General features: G+C 43.5%; 1 protein-coding gene across 1 annotated transcript in view; it reads right to left on the reverse strand.

Annotated features, from left to right (window-relative positions):
* The window catches only part of LOC120046868 (endothelial PAS domain-containing protein 1-like), a 95,004-nt gene that overhangs the window by 41,387 nt on the left and 35,377 nt on the right, over positions 1–18,240 (reverse strand). Inside the window, exon 2 of the mRNA XM_038992443.1 lies at positions 14,289–14,479. Coding sequence (XP_038848371.1) covers positions 14,289–14,479 — 191 coding nt within the window. The remainder of the gene's footprint in view (positions 1–14,288; positions 14,480–18,240) is intronic.

Below are 18,240 nucleotides of genomic sequence, written 5' to 3' on the forward strand. Positions count from 1 at the left end.
TCACATTTTGCTATGCAGTTACACTGTTTGACCAGAAGAGATGGCAAACAGACTTTTAACAAAGCACACCTGTCATGCACTGACCATAGAGAGCCCTTGTTTCTCTATTGTGTAGTAGGTCAGGGCGTGACGAGGGGGTGTTCTAGTTTAAAACCTTTTCTCAATAGGGGGGGCGCCATTTCGACTTTGTAAAAATTCGTTCCCAAATTAAACTGCCTCGTACTCAATTCTTGCTCGTACAATATGCATATTATTACTATTGGATAGAAAACACTCTCTAGTTTCTAAAACCGTTTGAATTATATCTGTGAGTAAAACAGAACTCATTTTGCAGCAAACTTCCTGTCAGGAAGTGAGAAATCTGAAATCGGGCACTCTGTTCCAGGGTCAGTTTATTAATTTGCATGTAATCTATGGGTCGACATGCACTGCATACGCCTTCCCCTAGATGTCAGTAAGCAGTGAGAATTGGAATGGGGTGTCTAGGTAGATCTGAGGCCGTACAAAAGCTCTTGGAACCGGGTGTGCAGTCTTTTCAACGTTCGTCATGGCGCAAGACAGACCTCAGGATTGCATTCTGAAAAGCTCTCGTTATAGGCGTTAGATATATCCGGCTCTGATTTTATTCGATATAGGTGTTAAAAACATCATAATGTAGTTATTTTAAACCGAGTTATATCAGTATATAGGCGATTTTCGGTATTTTATTTGTGCTGCGTTATGGTGAGTTGGACACGTCTTCGCCACATGGTTAATGTTTGCTGCTAATTCCAAAGTTGAAGACGACAATCTACAACCGAGCAACGATTATTCTGGACAAAGGACAACTTGCACAAGATTCTGATGGAAGCTCATCAAATAGTAAGAACTATTTATGATGTTAATTCGTATTTCTGTTGAAAAATGTTAAACTATTATTCCGCCATTAATTTCGGTGCGGTCTCGCTTTAACGCACGCTGTATGTCGTAGTAACGTTAATTTTAAAAATCTAACACAGCGGTTGCATTAAGAACTAATGTATCTTTCATTTGCTGTCCAACCTGTATTTTTTAGTCAAGTTTATGATTAGTTATTGATTAGATTAGGTGCCTCTCCCAAGATTTCTCCCGACATTTTGTTTGCAGTTTGGCTACTATTCTCATTGTATAACCACGATTTGTGCCGCTAAATATGCACATTTTTGAACAAACCATATATGTATTGTGTAATATGATGTTATAGGACTGTCATCTGATGAAGTTTTGAGAAGGTTAGTGAAAAATGTAATATCTTTTGCTGGTTTATTCGCTATCGCTAACGTGCATGAATCAATGCTGCTGTGTGGTTGGCTATTGTAGTAAGCTAATATAATGCTATATTGTGTTTTCGCTGTAAAACACTTAAAAAATCTGAAATATTGGCTGGATTCACAGGATGTTTGTCTTTCATTTGCTGTACGCTGTGTATTTTTCATAAATGTTTTATGATGAGTATTTAGGTAATTCACATTGGTCTCTGTAGTTATTCTAGCTGCTTTGGTGAGATTTTGTGATGGTGGCTGCAATGTAAAACTATGATTTATACCTGAAATATGCACATTTTTCGAACAAAACATATGCTATACAATAAATATGTTATCAGACTGTCATCTGATGAAGTTGTTTCTTGGTTAGTGACTATTTATATCTTTATTTGGTCGAATTTGTGATAGCTACCTATGCAGTAAAAAAATGGTGGAGAAAAAAAAGTTGGGTCTTTTGCTATCGTGGTTAGCCAATAGAAATACATATTGTGTCTTCCCTGTAAAACATTTTAAAAATCAGAAATGATGGCTGGATTCACAAGATGTGTATCTTTCATCTGGTGTCTTGGACTTGTGATTTCATGATATTTAGATGCTAGTATTTACTTGTGGCGCTATGCTAGGCTATGCTAGTCAGCTTTTTTACTGATGAGGGTGCTCCCAGATCCGGGATGAGTACCAAGTAAAAGTTATAATGTCTATGTTGGTGTTTTGGTTTGGTTCCCAATTAGAGGCAGCTGGTAATCGTTGCCTCTAATTTGGGATCATATTTAAGTAGCTGTTTTTCCCCACCTGTGTTTGTGGGATATTATTTTGTGTTTGTGCTTGTGCACTACGTAGTCACGTTTCGGTGGTTCTTTATTTGTTTTTGTTTGAAGTTTCACTTGATAATAAAGATGTGGAACTCTACGTACGCTGCGCCTTGGTCCGTCTCTACACACGATCGCGACAACACCTGTTAATTGAAATGCATTCCAGGTGACTACCTCATGAAGCTGGTTGAGAAAATGCCAAGAGTTTGCAAAGCTGTCATCAAGGCAAAGGGTGGCTACTTTGAAGAATCTCAAATATAAAATATATTTTGATTTGTTTAACAGTTTTTTGGTTACTACATGACTCCATATGTGTTATTTCATAGTGTTGATGTCTTCACTATTATTCTACAATATAGAAAATAGCAAAAATAAAGAAAAACCTTTTAATGAGTAGGTGTGTCCAAACTTTTGACTGGTACTGTAAATATATATAAAATATAAATGTATGCATTGATAGTAGTGATAAGCATAAGCTTTATGAGGAAAAAGGTGGTGAAGGCACTTTGATGTGCGTTTGTGTGTTAGTGATGCGCAGATTGACTCATAACCCGCAGTCCGCACCATTATATCTCTGGGGCAGGCGGGTTTAGGGCAGGCACGTGCACAGATAGGGCTCTACCTGTAAAGAGCACAGGCTCCTTTGCCCTTCCAGTCTCCAAAGTGCCCTTTTGGGTGGTGGCCAGACCCGGCGCCAGGATAAAGTGACTAAGTGGACAGTTGAAATCGGCTAGAGGGCACCATTTTTTGGGATCTTGCATTGGAATTATATTGAATGCTTATATAATCACACTATACCACAATAAACATGAAGTTCAAATGCCAAGATCATTGAGTGTTTTTGAAGTGACAGGTAGGTTACAGATTTCGTGCCAATCTCCGCTGTTTTGGTAATAAATATAGGCTTCAAGATAGATAGGGTATTTCACCAATTACAAACAACCTATATGAATGCAGCCGTACACACAGCTGTCTTACCAAAATAATGCAAACTAAATGCTTAAAGTAGTAGACTAGTTATTCATGCATGCAAACAAAAATACAGAAGAGGAGTTTGGTTTAGAATACGGACACAACTGCGAATGCGAACGCATGAACGCGAGCAGAACAAAACAAAACATCAGATCGATAAAGGCATGACACCATCTACAGTATATGTACGCTAGTTACATTAACAGTAAACAAACGCAGTAAACAAAAGGCGAATGGAGATCCAAATAACCAAAACATAGCCTACAGCCTACTAATGTGAGTGAGATGCAGCCATTCACAGCTGTCTGAATGGCTTCATAAATATAAATATATAGGCCTTCAAACATGGAAAACCATGCCACTTATAAGTTCAGCAACACGTTGTGATATGCCGCAATACACTTCTGTGAATCAAATTTGAACATGTTTCCAATACGTACAGTTCCATGTACAACCACGAATACCAATAGGCTACCAAGAAACCATAATAGAATGGATCTATTTCTATGATGAAACATGCTGATATGTAGCTATACCTAGCGGTGGCATTTGAGTTCTTGCATTGCAATGATGTTGAATTCTGCTTATATCACACTATACCTCAATAAACATAAAAGTTGAAATTCTTTTGACCAAGAAGTGACAGGTTGGCGCTAAATCGCTGCTGCTCTCTATCAGCACCATGGAAAGCGCCCTACACACTAAGTCAAGATTTTGATTAAAACCAACCAGCTAGATTGTTCCTTACCTTTTCAGAAGAGCCACATTTATGTGTCCTCAAAAAAAGCCTATAACTAATTACAAAAACACTATTCCTTGTGTTTCCATCTGTAGCATATACGATAAAATATAGAAATAAAAGTTAAAGGATTGTATCTTACCTGAATAGCAAGTTGCAAAATAGTCTGCTTTGCCCCCCCCCCCCCCCCCCAACAGTATTCTCATCTTTGTCCCCCCAACAGTATTCTCATCTTTGCCCCCCCCCAACAGTATTCTCATCTTTGCCCCCCCCAACAGTATTCTCATCTTTGCCCCCCCCCCCACAACAGTATTCTCATCTTTGCCACCCCCCCACAACAGTATTCTCATCTTGCCCCCCCCCCCCCAACAGTATTCTCATCTTTGCCCCCCCAACAGTATTCTCATCTTTGCCCCCCCCAACAGTATTCTCATCTTTATCCCCCCCCCCCCCAACAGTATTCTCATCTTTATCCCCCCAACAGTATTCTCATCTTTGCCACCCCCCCACAACAGTATTCTCATCTTTGCCTCCCCAACAGTATTCTCATCTTTGCCCCACCCCCAACAGTATTCTCATCTTTGCCCCCCCCCCCAACAGTATTCTCATCTTTGCCCCCCCCAACAGTATTCTCATCTTTGCCTCCCCCAACAGTATTCTCATCTTTGCCCCACCCCCCAACAGTATTCTCATCTTTGCCCCCCCAACAGTATTCTCATCTTTGCACCCCCCCCCCCCCAACAGTATTCTCATCTTTGCCCCCCCCCCCAACAGTATTCTCATCTTTGCCCCCCCCCCCAACAGTATTCTCATCTTTGCCCCCCCCCCAACAGTATTCTCATCTTTGCCCCCCCAACAGTATTCTCATCTTTGCCCCCACCCAACAGTATTCTCATCTTTGCCCCCCCCAACAGCATTCTCATCTTTGTCCCCCCAACAGTATTCTCATCTTTGCCCCCCCCAACAGCATTCTCATCTTTGTCCCCCCCAACAGTATTCTCATCTTTGCCCCCCCAAACAGTATTCTCATCTTTGCCCCCACCCAACAGCATTCTCATCTTTGCCCCCACCCAACAGCATTCTCATCTTTGCCCCCCCCAACAGTATTCTCATCTTTGCCCCCACCCAACAGTATTCTCATCTTTGCCCCCACCCAACAGTATTCTCATCTTTGCCCCCCCCAAACAGTATTCTCATCTTTGCCCCCACCCAACAGCATTCTCATCTTTGCCCCCCCAACAGTATTCTCATCTTTGCCCCCACCCAACAGTATTCTCATCTTTGCCCCCACCCAACAGTATTCTCATCTTTGCCCCCCCCAACAGTATTCTCATCTTTGCCACCCCCAACAGCATTCTCATCTTTGCCCCCCCCATCAGTATTCTCATCTTTCCCCCCCCCCCCAACAGCATTCTCATCTTTGTCCCCCCCAACAGTATTCTCATCTTTGTCCCCCCCAACAGTATTCTCATCTTTGTCCCCCCCAACAGTATTCTCATCTTTGTCCCCCCCAACAGTATTCTCATCTTTGTCCCCCCCAACAGTATTCTCATCTTTGCCCACCCCCAACAGCATTCTCATCTTTGCCCCCCCCCCCCCATCAGTATTCTCATCTTTGTTCCCCCCAACAGCATTCTCATCTTTGTCCCCCTCAACAGTATTCTCATCTTTGTCCCCCCCAACAGTATTCTCATCTTTGCCCCCCCCAACAGCATTCTCATCTTTGTCCCCCTCAACAGTATTCTCATCTTTGTCCCCCCCAACAGTATTCTCATCTTTGTCCCCCTCAACAGTATTCTCATCTTTGTCCCCCCCAACAGTATTCTCATCTTTGCCCACCCCCAACAACATTCTCATCTTTGCCCCCCCATCAGTATTCTCCTCTTTGTCCCCCCCAACAGCATTCTCATCTTTGTCCCCCCCAACAGTATTCTCATCTTTGCCCCCCAACAGTGTTCTCATCTTTGCCCCCCCAACAGTATTCTCATCTTTGCCCCCCCCCAACAGTGTTCTCATCTTTGTCCCCCCAACAGTGTTCTCATCTTTGTCCCCCCAACAGTGTTCTCATCTTTGTCCCCCCCAACAGTGTTCTCATCTTTGTCCCCTCAACAGTGTTCTCATCTTTGTCCCCCCCAACAGCATTCTCATCTTTGTCCCCTCAACAGTATTCTCATCTTTGTCCCCTCAACAGTATTCTCATCTTTGCCACCCCCCCCCAACAGTATTCTCATCGTTGCCCCCCCAACAGTATTCTCATCTTTGCCCCCCCCCCCCCCCCCCCCCACCAACAGCATTCTCATCTTTGCCCAACCCCCCCCAACAGCATTCTCATCTTTGCCCCCCCCCCATCAGTATTCTCATCTTTGCCCAACCCCCCCCCCAACAGTATTCTCATCTTTGTCCCCTCAACAGTGTTCTCATCTTTGCCCCCCCCAACAGTATTCTCATCTTTGTCCCCCCAACAGTATTCTCATCTTTTCCCCCCCAACAGTGTTCTCATCTTTTCCCCCCCAACAGTGTTCTCATCTTCGTCCCCTCAACAGTATTCTCATCTTTGCCCCCCCCCCCCCCCCAACAGTATTCTAATCTTTGCCCCCCCCCCAACAGTATTCTCATCTTTCCCCCCCCCAACAGTATTCTCATCTTTCCCCCCCCCCAACAGTATTCTCATCTTTTCCCCCCTCAACAGTATTCTCATCTTTGCTCCCCCCCAACAGTATTCTCATCTTTGCCCCCCCCCCCCCCCCCCCAAAAGTATTCTCATCTTTGCCCCCCCCCCCCCCCAAAAGTATTCTCATCTTTGCCCTCCCCCCCAACAGTATTCTCATCTTTGCCACCCCCCCAACAGTATTCTCATCTTTGCCCCCCCAACAGTATTCTAATCTTTGCCCCCCCCCAACAGTATTCTCATCTCCCCCCCCCCCCAACAGTATTCTCATCTTCCCCCCCCCCCCCCAACAGTATTCTCATCTTCCCCCCCCCCCCCCCCAACAGTATTCTCATCTTTGCCCCCCCCAACAGTATTCTCATCTTTGCCCCTCAACAGTATTCTCATCTTTGTCCCCTCAACAGTATTCTCATCTTTGTCCCTCAACAGTATTCTCATATTTGCCCCCCCCCCCCCCCCAACAGTATTCTCATCTTTGTCCCCTCAACAGTATTCTCATATTTGCCCCCCCCCCAACAGTATTCTCATCTTTGTCCCCTCAACAGTATTCTCATCCCCCCCCCCCCAACAGTATTCTCATCTTTGCCCCCCCCCCCAACAGTATTCTCATATTTGCCCCCCCCAACAGTATTCTCATCTTTGCCCCCCCCCCCCCAACAGTATTCTCATCTTTTCCCCCCCCAACAGTATTCTCATCTTTGCCCCCCAAAAAAGTATTGTCATCTTTGCTCCCCCCAACAGTATTCTTATCTTTGCCCCCCCAACAGTATTCTCATCTTTGCCCCCCCCCCCCACAACAGTATTCTCATCTTTGCCCCCACCCCCAACAGTATTCTCATCTTTGTCCCCCCCAACAGTATTCTCATCTTTGCCCCCACCCCCAACAGTATTCTCATCTTTGTCCCCACCCCCAACAGTATTCTCATCTTTTCCCCCCCCCAACAGTATTCCCATCTTTGCCCCCCCAACAGTATTCTCATCTTTGCCCCCCCAACAGTATTCTCATCTTTGTCCCCCCCAACAGTATTCTCATCTTTGCCTCTCCCCCCAACAGTATTCTCATCTTTGTCCCCCCCAACAGTATTCTCATCTTTGCCCCCCCCCCCCCCCCAACAGTATTCTCATCTTTGTCCCCCCCCAACAGTATTCTCGTCTATGTCCCCCCCAACAGTATTCTCATCTTTGCCCCCCCCCCAACAGTATTCTCATCTTTGTCCCCCCCAACAGTATTCTCATCTTTTCCCCCCCCAACAGTATTCTCATCTTTGTCCCCCCCAACAGTATTCTCATCTTTGTCCCCCCCAACAGTATTCTCATCTTTGCCCCCCCCCCCCCCAACAGTATTCTCATCTTTGTCCCCCCCAACAGTATTCTCATCTTTGCCCCCCCCCCCAACAGTATTCTCATCTTTTCCCCCCCCCCCCAACAGTATTCTCATCTTTGTCCCCCCCAACAGTATTCTCATCTTTGCCCCCCCCCCCCCCCCAACAGTATTCTCATCTTTGTCCCCCCCCAACAGTATTCTCGTCTATGTCCCCCCCAACAGTATTCTCATCTTTGCCCCCCCCCCAACAGTATTCTCATCTTTGTCCCCCCCAACAGTATTCTCATCTTTTCCCCCCCCAACAGTATTCTCATCTTTGTCCCCCCCAACAGTATTCTCATCTTTGTCCCCCCCAACAGTATTCTCATCTTTGCCCCCCCCCCCCCCAACAGTATTCTCATCTTTGTCCCCCCCAACAGTATTCTCATCTTTGCCCCCCCCCCCAACAGTATTCTCATCTTTTCCCCCCCCCCCCAACAGTATTCTCATCTTTGTCCCCCCCAACAGTATTCTCATCTTTGCCCCCCCCCCCCCCCAACAGTATTCTCATCTTTGTCCCCCCCCAACAGTATTCTCGTCTATGTCCCCCCCAACAGTATTCTCATCTTTGCCCCCCCCCCCCCCCCCCAACAGTATTCTCGTCTATGTCCCCCTCAACAGTATTCTCATATTTGCCCCCCCCCAACAGTATTCTCATCTTTGTCCCCTCAACAGTATTCTCATCCCCCCCCCCCCCAACAGTATTCTCATCTTTACCCCCCCAACAGTATTCTCATCTTTGCCCCCCCAACAGTATTCTCATCTTTCCCCCCCCCCCAACAGTATTCTCATCTTCCCCCCCCCCCAACAGTATTCTCATCTTTGCCCCCCCCAACAGTATTCTCATCTTTGCCCCCCCCCCAAAAGTATTCTCATCTTTGCCCCCCCCCCCCCCCCCCCCCAAAAGTATTCTCATCTTTGCCCTCCCCCCCAACAGTATTCTCATCTTTGCCACCCCCCCCAACAGTATTCTCATCTTTGCCCCCCCCAACAGTATTCTCATCTTTGCCACCCCCCCCCCAACAGTATTCTCATCTTTGCCACCCCCCCCAACAGTATTCTCATCTTTGCCCCCCCCAACAGTATTCTCATCTTTGCCACCCCCCCAACAGTATTCTCATCTTTGTCCCCCCCAACAGTATTCTCATCTTTGTCCCCCCCAACAGTATTCTCATCTTTGTCCCCCCCAACAGTATTCTCATCTTTGCCCCCTCCCCCCCCCAACAGTATTCTCATCTTTGTCCCCCCCAACAGTATTCTCATCTTTGCCCCCCCCCCCCAACAGTATTCTCATCTTTGTCCCCTCAACAGTATTCTCATCTTTGCCCCCCCCCCCCCCCCCAACAGTATTCTCATCTTTGTCCCCCCCAACAGTATTCTCATCTTTGTCCCCCCAACAGTATTCTCATCTTTGTCCCCCCAACAGTATTCTCATCTTTGTCCCCCCAACAGTATTCTCATCTTTGTCCCCCCCAACAGTATTCTCATCTTTGTCCACTACAATATTACAACTTTTCCATATGGAGGACATCTTCCTCTGGTGGTACTAACTTTTTCAGTTGGTTGCACCAGCCCATGATTTGGTCGCACCATTTTTTTTGGCGGCATCACACAATAGAACAAATTAGTAGGCCTCATCTTATAAAGTAATTCACAGTGCGTTATTAAAAAGTGTAATATAGATGTTATTTAAGAAATATCTTCTTTCATCAGCTTGTGATTCCAAATATTTTTGACTAGTCCAGTGATTGCCAAAAAAACATTGCAGTTGTAGCCTACCTAATGAGGCCTATGCACTCGCAATGGCCAACGCGCGCTCTTTATCTCAAAGCCAATTCAAATATCTTTGTGAACTAGAAATTGTTGCATTTATATTTTTGTTCATATTTTTGTTACTTTTCTCAGCATTTTGTTGTATTATAGCCTGAATTTAAAATAGATTAAATTGAGATTTTGGGTCACTGGCCATACTCCATAATACCAAAGTGGAATTATGTTTTTTGCAATTTTTACCAAATGAATTAAAAATGTTAAGCTGAACGGTCTTGAGTCAATAAGTATTGAACCCCTTTGTAATGGCAAGCCTAAATAAATTCAGGAGTAACATTTTGCTTAACAACTCAAATAATAAATTGCATGGACTCACTGCGTGCAATAATAGAGTTTAACATGATTTTGGAATGACTACCTCATCTCTATACCCTACACATAAAGCTATCTGTAAGGTCCCTCAGTCGAACAGTGCATTTCAAACACAGATTCAACCACAAAGACCAGAGAGGTTTTCCAGTGCCTCGCAAAGAAGGGCATCTATTGATAGATGGATAAAATTAAAAAGCCGACATTTAATATCCCTTTGAGTATGGTGAAATTATTGGATGGTGTATCAATACACCCAGTCACTACAAAGATACAGGCGTCCTTCCTAATTCAGTTGCCAGAGAGGAAGGAAACAGTTCAGGGATTTCAGCATGAGGCCAATGGTGACTTTAAAACAGTCACAGAGTTTAATGGCTGTGATCGGAGAAAACTGAGGATGGATCAACAACATTGTAGCTACTCCACAATAGTAACCTACTGTAATTCACAAAGTGAAAAGAAGGAAGCCTGTAGAGATTAAAAATATTCCAAAACATGAATTATGTTTGCAACAAGGCACTAAAGTAATAATGCAAAATATTTGGCAAAGCAATTAAGTTATTGTCCTGAATACAAAGTGTTATGTCTGGGGCAAATTCAATACAACACATTACTGAGTACCACTCTCCATATTTTCAAGCATAGTGGTGGCTGCATCATGTTATAGGTTATGCTTGTAATCGTTAAGGAACGGGATGTTTTTCAGAAATAAAAAAAACGTAATGTTTCTTTCTCTTATCTATGCGACTGCCCACAGAAGGGGATGCAGTCCAGAGGATGGTTGCGTCCAGGAGCATTGTTGTGTCCAGGAGCATGGTTGCGTCCAGGAGGATGGTTGCGTCCAGGAGGATGGTTGCGTCCAGGAGCATGGTTGCGTCCAGGAGCATGGTTGCGTCCAGGAGCATGGTTGTGTCCAGGAGCATGGTTGCGTCCAGGAGCATGGTTGTGTCCAGGAGGATGGTTGCGTCCAGGAGGATGGTTGCGTCCAGGAGGATGGTTGCGTCCAGGAGCATGGTTGCGTCCAGGAGGATGGTTGCGTCCAGGAGGATGGTTGCGTCCAGGAGGATGGTTGTGTCCAGGAGCATTGTTGCGTCCAGGAGCATGGTTGTGTCCAGGAGCATGGTTGTGTCCAGGACCATGGTTGTGTCCAGGACCATGGTTGTGTCCAGGACCATTGTTGTGTCCAGGAGCATGGTTGTGTCCAGGAGCATGGTTGTGTCCAGGAGCATGGTTGCGTCCAGGAGCATGGGGTAATGTAGTTTTATAGGTTGAAGATTTTTGGGAAACAAAATGGATGGAGGTCGACAAGAGGTTGTTTTTGGACCGCGTCATTTGGGAACAATGCCGGACGGAATAGAGACGCTAGCTAGCTACAACGAGAGGACGAGAAGGATAAAGGTTTTCGGAATAGAGGAATATGGAATGTGGATGGATGAACTTGAATCTTGCCTGGTGGTGGCAGGTCGTGTAATGACGAAAGGGGATGCAATGTTTGATTCTGTTGGCATGAGTGAAGTTAGTAAGAATGACTGGATGATGGTAATAAAGAAGAATGAAACAAAAATATCTAATGTTGGAAATCAACAGCAGTTTCTGGTTGGAGTATGTTTTATGAATAAGGATGTGTATTCGGAAGACCAGTTTGTGGTTACAAAGGTGGTGAAGGTCAAATTGGGAAAGGTGGAGTTGGTCAGAGTGACCAGGAGCGGTATCATGGTCTGTTAAACAGCAACACAGAGATGCTGCTGCCTACATACAGACCTGAAATTAGCCACTCTAACAAATGGATCACTAGTCACTTTATTAACGCCACTTTAATAATGATGTTTACATATCTAGCATTACTCATCCCATATGTATATACTGTATTTTATACCATCTGTTTCGTCTTGCCTATGCCGGTCGGTCATTGCTCATCCATATACTTATATGTACATATTCTTATTCCATCCTTTTACTTAGATTTGTGTGTATTAGGTAGTTGTTGTGGAATTGTTAGATTACTTGTGTCACGACGTGGCCCTTTTGTGCTCCCTCTTCTCTCCCTCTCACCACAGGTTTTACAATGGTCATAAATTCCAGGTAGAAACTCTCTTCCCTGCCATGGAGTATTGAGGGAGAGAGCATATGGAGAACAAACACGTTCTTCTTGCCCAAAACTTCTAATCCCCAAAATTGGAGAATGAAACAATATTTCTATTTTTTGAGAATGTGGAAATTGTCCGTGGGTATTTAAAGAACAATCCTGTCGAATTTGTTTCATTTGGTGATCTTCTGAAGGACAGGAAACACACATTACTGTGTCTTTGCTTGTGTACACTTTTCAATTATGGGGTTTGCATCTGATGGTTTAAAATATATGATTGAATATGACACTATTTGTTATAAAATGTAATGTGATGTTGGCCTTCTAAACGAGATACTTGTTTTGATATAAAGTTTTAACTAGTCAGTGGTCACACCCCTGTGAGCCCAGACATCACAGCAGGAATCATGGAACCGCCCCTTCTTCCACAGAGTTATACTCCCGTGACAAACACCCGTGACAAAAATTACATTAGACCAGAAAATATGGAGCTGTCGCTACATGTTGGAATGGTTGGCGACTCTACAAAAGAACTAGACCAGAGAACGTGGAGACAAGGTCCCCACGTTGAAATGGCTAATACATCTACAATCTAGAGAACAGTTATTCAGGCTGCAGCTGTTTAAATACTTTAGTCTGGTAAACTAAGAACATTTCCGAATGGTACTCTGAAGTATACAGTATAACAACCTACACCTCAGACAGACATATCTCTGGTGGACAAACCAGAGGCTTTCTGTCGACTGACTATCCAGCAGACGGACCGGCGACCACAGAGAGGGACAACAAAGGCATACACTCGTAAATATGTAAATTGAAATGTATTTTCGAATGAGTGGTTGTTCATGTTCAAATTATAGGCATTTCCATGAGTGTAGTGTAGTCAACTGTATGTACTTTAATCCACTCTGAGTTTCCTGCTCTTAAGCTGCCCCCACCCCCTTTCCTTTGTCTACCAAGCCGTCATATCGTTTTTGTCCGCCAGGGACTTTTTCTTTGTTTCATGTAGTAACCAATGTATGACCTAATGTGTGTGTGTGTGTTTATGTAAATCTGTGATTGATTAAGTTAGTTAGTAAAACAATTATTAAGCCAATTTGTATATCGCTGATTCACGACTCTATGCTAGGGTTCGTGCAGATATCCAAGGGTTTGCGATATTCAGTAATGACACTGATGAGGTAAAATTCATTAATAAGCGACTGTTTTGATAAGATATGAAAATATCTGAAGAGTTATATTCGGGAAATTGACACTTTATAAACAATATTTTCCATGGTGCCCCGACTTCCTAGTTAATTAAAGTTACATGATTAGTTTAATTGCGTAATTAAATTACACATAGATAACTGATTTGATAATATACAGTCTTCGCATTTAATGGTAGTCAACGCTACGACACTTGTTAGATATTGCTACACTGTCGGAACTAGAAGCACAAGCATTTTGCTACACTCGCAACAACATCTGCTAACCATGTGTATGTGACTAATACAATTTGATTTGATTTGATTTTGGTGATTACATGAGTATGGAAAAAGCAAAAGGAGAAAGCTCTGTGGCTTTAAAAACTTTGAAAGTACTAAAGTTATGATTTTCAGATTTGGGCCCCAAAGAAAGATGCCATCTCTGGCGTTGATATGGAGGACTCACGTTTTATGGACAACATGCCGGGAATAGCTGGGGCACGTCGATTAACCCGTACTGTGACTGGAAAGAAGGAGAAAAGGCTTTCTGTACTGTTGATGTTGAGTCTCTCCTGACCCATGTAAAGCTGGGTACAGTATATGAAATATGCGGTCCAAGCATATGTACAAAAACCACTACAATATCATAAATGGCCACGTGTCAAGTATTTGCAGAAGGAATATCAGTGTTGAAGAGGATGCACAATGCTGCAATTGTGATGGGAATCATGTTCCAGAGTTCACCCAATGCCTTGTAAGGGTGAAGGTCAAAGTAACGAGGATCAAACTAATATTTTTTTTTAGGAGACTGGATATCATCGTGAAAGCGGGAAAAAAAATGCAATAATTGTTCAAGAGAAAAAAAGGGAACTGTATTATTTTATATTTGCGGGTTAATCTATCACATATAGTCCGGCTGACGGGTTATTAGCAGTTGTGAGTGGGTGCGGGCGAACTAACACCTGACCCACGCATTTTGTGTGTGTGTTTCTATGTGTGTGTCTTCATGTACAGTATGTGTGCATGGTATAGTGCTGACCTGAACCGATGACCTTGCGGGTGCGCAGGAAGCTGATGGCCAGTCTCATGATGGAGGCTTTGTCCAGGTGGGAGCTGACGCTGTCTGGGAGGGGCAGCTGATTGGCCAGCTCGTAAAACACCTCCGTCTCCTTACTACGACGACAGCGTGCCGCATCACGAGACCTCTCCTTACGCCGCTCCGAACTGTTCCTTGACAGGAAGAGAAGTCAGGTCAGGTGGAGAGGTCTTAGGTCAGATGAGCTATTGGCTACAGGTAGAAAGTTTATATCAAACATCGTTGGGTCAATTCAGTTTCAATTCCAGTGAATTGAAGGTAGACCAAATAACATTTCTAAATGTTTCTTATTGAAAAGTTCTGAAGATAGTTAGAATTAGAATTTCAGTGTACTTCCTGAATTGACTGGAATGGTAAGGACCCCAACCCTGAACCCAACACTCCTGAATAATGTATTGTTTCTTTGTGTTATTTCTCTCAGGACCAGCACCAATCACCTGTGCTGAAGAATGGAAAGGACCCCAACCCTGAACCCAACACTCTTGAATAATGTATTGTTTCTTTGTGTTATTTCTCTCAGGACCAGCAACAATCACCTGTGTTGAAGACAGTGAGTGTACACAAATGGGAAAACACATATAGGATATAATCATTGAGCTCAGCAACAAAAGAGACCCAAGTCTCAAGACTGTGTCTGTGTCTCAACTTCTTTATAACTATGCAGAGAATGATTTAGCATCTTTCCATATCTTAATATAGTACACTAGTCTTTCCATATCTTAATATAGTCCTCTAGTCTTTCTACATCTGAATATATTCCACTAGTCTTTCCATATCTTAATATATTCTACCATTCATTCTAAATCTTAACTTCTTATGGCTGGGGGCAGTATTGAGTAGCTTGGATGAATAAGGTGCCCAGAGTAAACTACCTGTTACTCAGGCCCAGAAGCAAAGATATGCATATTATTAGTAGATTTGGATAGAAAACACTCTAAAGTTTCTAAAACTGTTTGAATGATGTCTGTGAGTATAACAGAACTCATATGAAAAAAATCAACCAGGAAGTGGGAAATCTGAGGTTTGTAGGTTTTCAAGTCTTTGCCTATCCAATATACAGTGTCTATGGTGTCATATTGCAGTTCCTAAGGCTTCCACTAGATGTCAACAGTCTTTAGAACCTTGTTTCAGGCTTCTACTGTGAAGAGGGAGAGAATAAGAGCTGATTGACTAAGAGGTCTGGCAGATTGCCATGAGCTCAGTCAGGCGCACACCCGTGAGTTAGCTGCGTTCCTTTTCCTTTCTAAAGACAAAGGAATTCTCCGGTTGAAACATTATTGAAGATTTATGATAAAAACATCCTATCGATTGATTCTATACATCGTTTGACATGTTTCTACGAACTGTAATGGAACTTTTTGACTTTGTCTGGCCTGCGCCTCGTGAATTTGGATTTGTGAACTAAACGCGCGAACAAAAAGGAGGTATTTGGACATAAATATTGGATTTTATGGAACAAATCAAACATTTATTGTGGAACTGGGATTCCTGGGAGTGCATTCTGATGAAGATCATCAAAGGTAAGTGAATATTTATAATGCTATTTCTGACTTCTGTTGACTCCACAACATGGCGGGTATCTTTATGGCTTGTTTTGGTCTCTGAGCGCTGTACTCAGATTATTGCATGGTGTGCTTTTTCCGTAAAGCTTTTTTGAAATCTGTCACAGCGGTTACATTAAGGAGAAGTTTATCTATAATTCCATGCATAACACTTGTATCATTTATCAATGTTTATTATGATTATTTCTGTAAATTGATGTGGCTCTCTGCAAAATCACCGGATGTTTTGGAAGCAAAACATTACTGAACATAACACGCCAATGTAAACTGAGATTTTTGGATATAAATATGAACTTTGTCGAAACAAAACATACATGTATTGTGTAACATGAAGTCCTATGAATGTCATCTGATGAAGATCATCAAAGGTTAGTGATTAATTTTATCTCTATTTCTGCTTTTTGTGACTGCTCTCTTTGGCTGGAAAAATGGCTGTGTTTTTCTGTGACTTGGCGCTGACCTAACATAATCGCATGGTATGCCTACGTCGTAAAGCCTTTTTGAAATTGGACACCGTTGGGATTAACAACAAGTTTATCTTTAAAATGGTGTATAATACTTGTATGTTTGATGAATTTTTATTATGACATTTCTGTTGTTTGAATTTGGCGCCCTGCACTTTCACTGGCTGTTGTCATCCCGTTAACGGGATCTCAGCCATAAGAAGTTTTTAATATAGTCCACAAGTCTTTCCATATCTTAATATAGTTCTCTAGTCTTTCTACATCTTAATATAGTTCTCCAGTATCTCAACTTCTTAATATAGTCCCAAGATGGCATAGCAGTCAGACGTCCTTTGTCCTCGTCTTGTCGTGTCCCATGTATATATATATTTACATCTTTCTTCGCATATCTTTTATATATTTTCTTTTCCAAAAACTCAACTTCAAAACACTCTCCTGCAATCCGCCTCACCATTATAAAAAAAAGTACAATAGAAGCTAGCCAGAAGCTAGACAGAAGCTAGCCAGAAGCTAGCCAGTTTACGTTCGTATTCAGCTAACCACGGTTTGTGGTCATCAACTACCCTTTGCTCGAAAAGCTATCGCCAGTTTGTACAACGCGACTCAGACCAGAACATACTGGACCTTTTTTTCTCTCCATATCCCCGGATTTCAACCGCAAGCTCTGGACATTTACACCTGGATCTCGCAGCTAGCTAGCTGCTATCCGTGTAACTATTGGCTTACGTCAATTATTCCAGAGCTAGCCAGCTGAAGAATTCCATCAGCCACTCCTGGGCTACAATTACCTATCCGGACCCGTTTTACTGCCGATGCGGAGCCCCACCGGGCCTTCACAAGTGGACTACCGACGTTATCTGCCCGAGGGAGTTATCCAACTGGCCCCTCCGTCGCGACGTTACCTGAACGCCCATCTGCGGCCCGCTAATCGTTAGCTGTCTTATCGGCTGCTATCTGAATAGGTCTATCTATCGGACAATTTTTCTTGGGTCACTATAACTATATCTATTTTGCCAATTGGATTGATCCCCTCTACCACACGGAACCCCACTAATCTACCGTCGGAAACGTACGAGGTGGCTAAAATCAGACTTCCATCCTATGCTAGCTTGCCGATGGCTCAGCTAGCTGTCTGAATCGCCGCCTGAATCGCCGTTACCCCAAACAACCTCACTACTCACTGGACCCTTATGATCACTCGACTAAGCATGCCTCTCCTTAATGTCAATATGCCTTGTCCATTGCTGTTCTGGTTAGTGTTTATTGGCTTATTTCACTGTAAAGCCTCTAGCCCTGCTCATTATACCTTATCCAACCTTTCAGTTCCACCACCCACACATGCGATGACATCACCTGGTTTCAATGATGTTTCTAGAGACAATATCTCTCTCATCATCACTCAATACCTAGGTTTACCTCCACTGTATTCACATCCTACCATACCTTTGTCTGTACATTATACCTTGAAGCTATTTTATCGCCCTCAGAAACCTCCTTTTACTCTCTGTTCCGGACGTTCTAGACGAACAATTCTCATAGCTTTTAGCCGTACCCTTATCCTACTCCTCCTCTGTTCCTCTGGCGATGTAGAGGTGAATCCAGGCCCTGCAGTGCCTAGCTCCACTCCTATTCCCCAGGCGCTCTCTTTTGATGACTTCTGTAACCGTAATAGCCTTGGTTTCATGCATTAACATTAGAAGCCTCCTCCCTAAGTTTGTTTTATTCACTGCTTTAGCACACACTGCCAACCCGCATGTTCTAGCCATGTCTGAATCCTGGCTTAGGAAGACCTAACTACAATATTTTCAGACAAGATTGAACGGCCAAAGGGGGCGGTGTTGCAATCTACTGCAAAGATAGCCTGCAGAG

The sequence above is a fragment of the Salvelinus namaycush genome, chromosome 4 (assembly GCF_016432855.1).
Source record: "Salvelinus namaycush isolate Seneca chromosome 4, SaNama_1.0, whole genome shotgun sequence".
In the NCBI taxonomy this organism is placed as follows: Eukaryota; Metazoa; Chordata; class Actinopteri; order Salmoniformes; family Salmonidae; genus Salvelinus; species Salvelinus namaycush.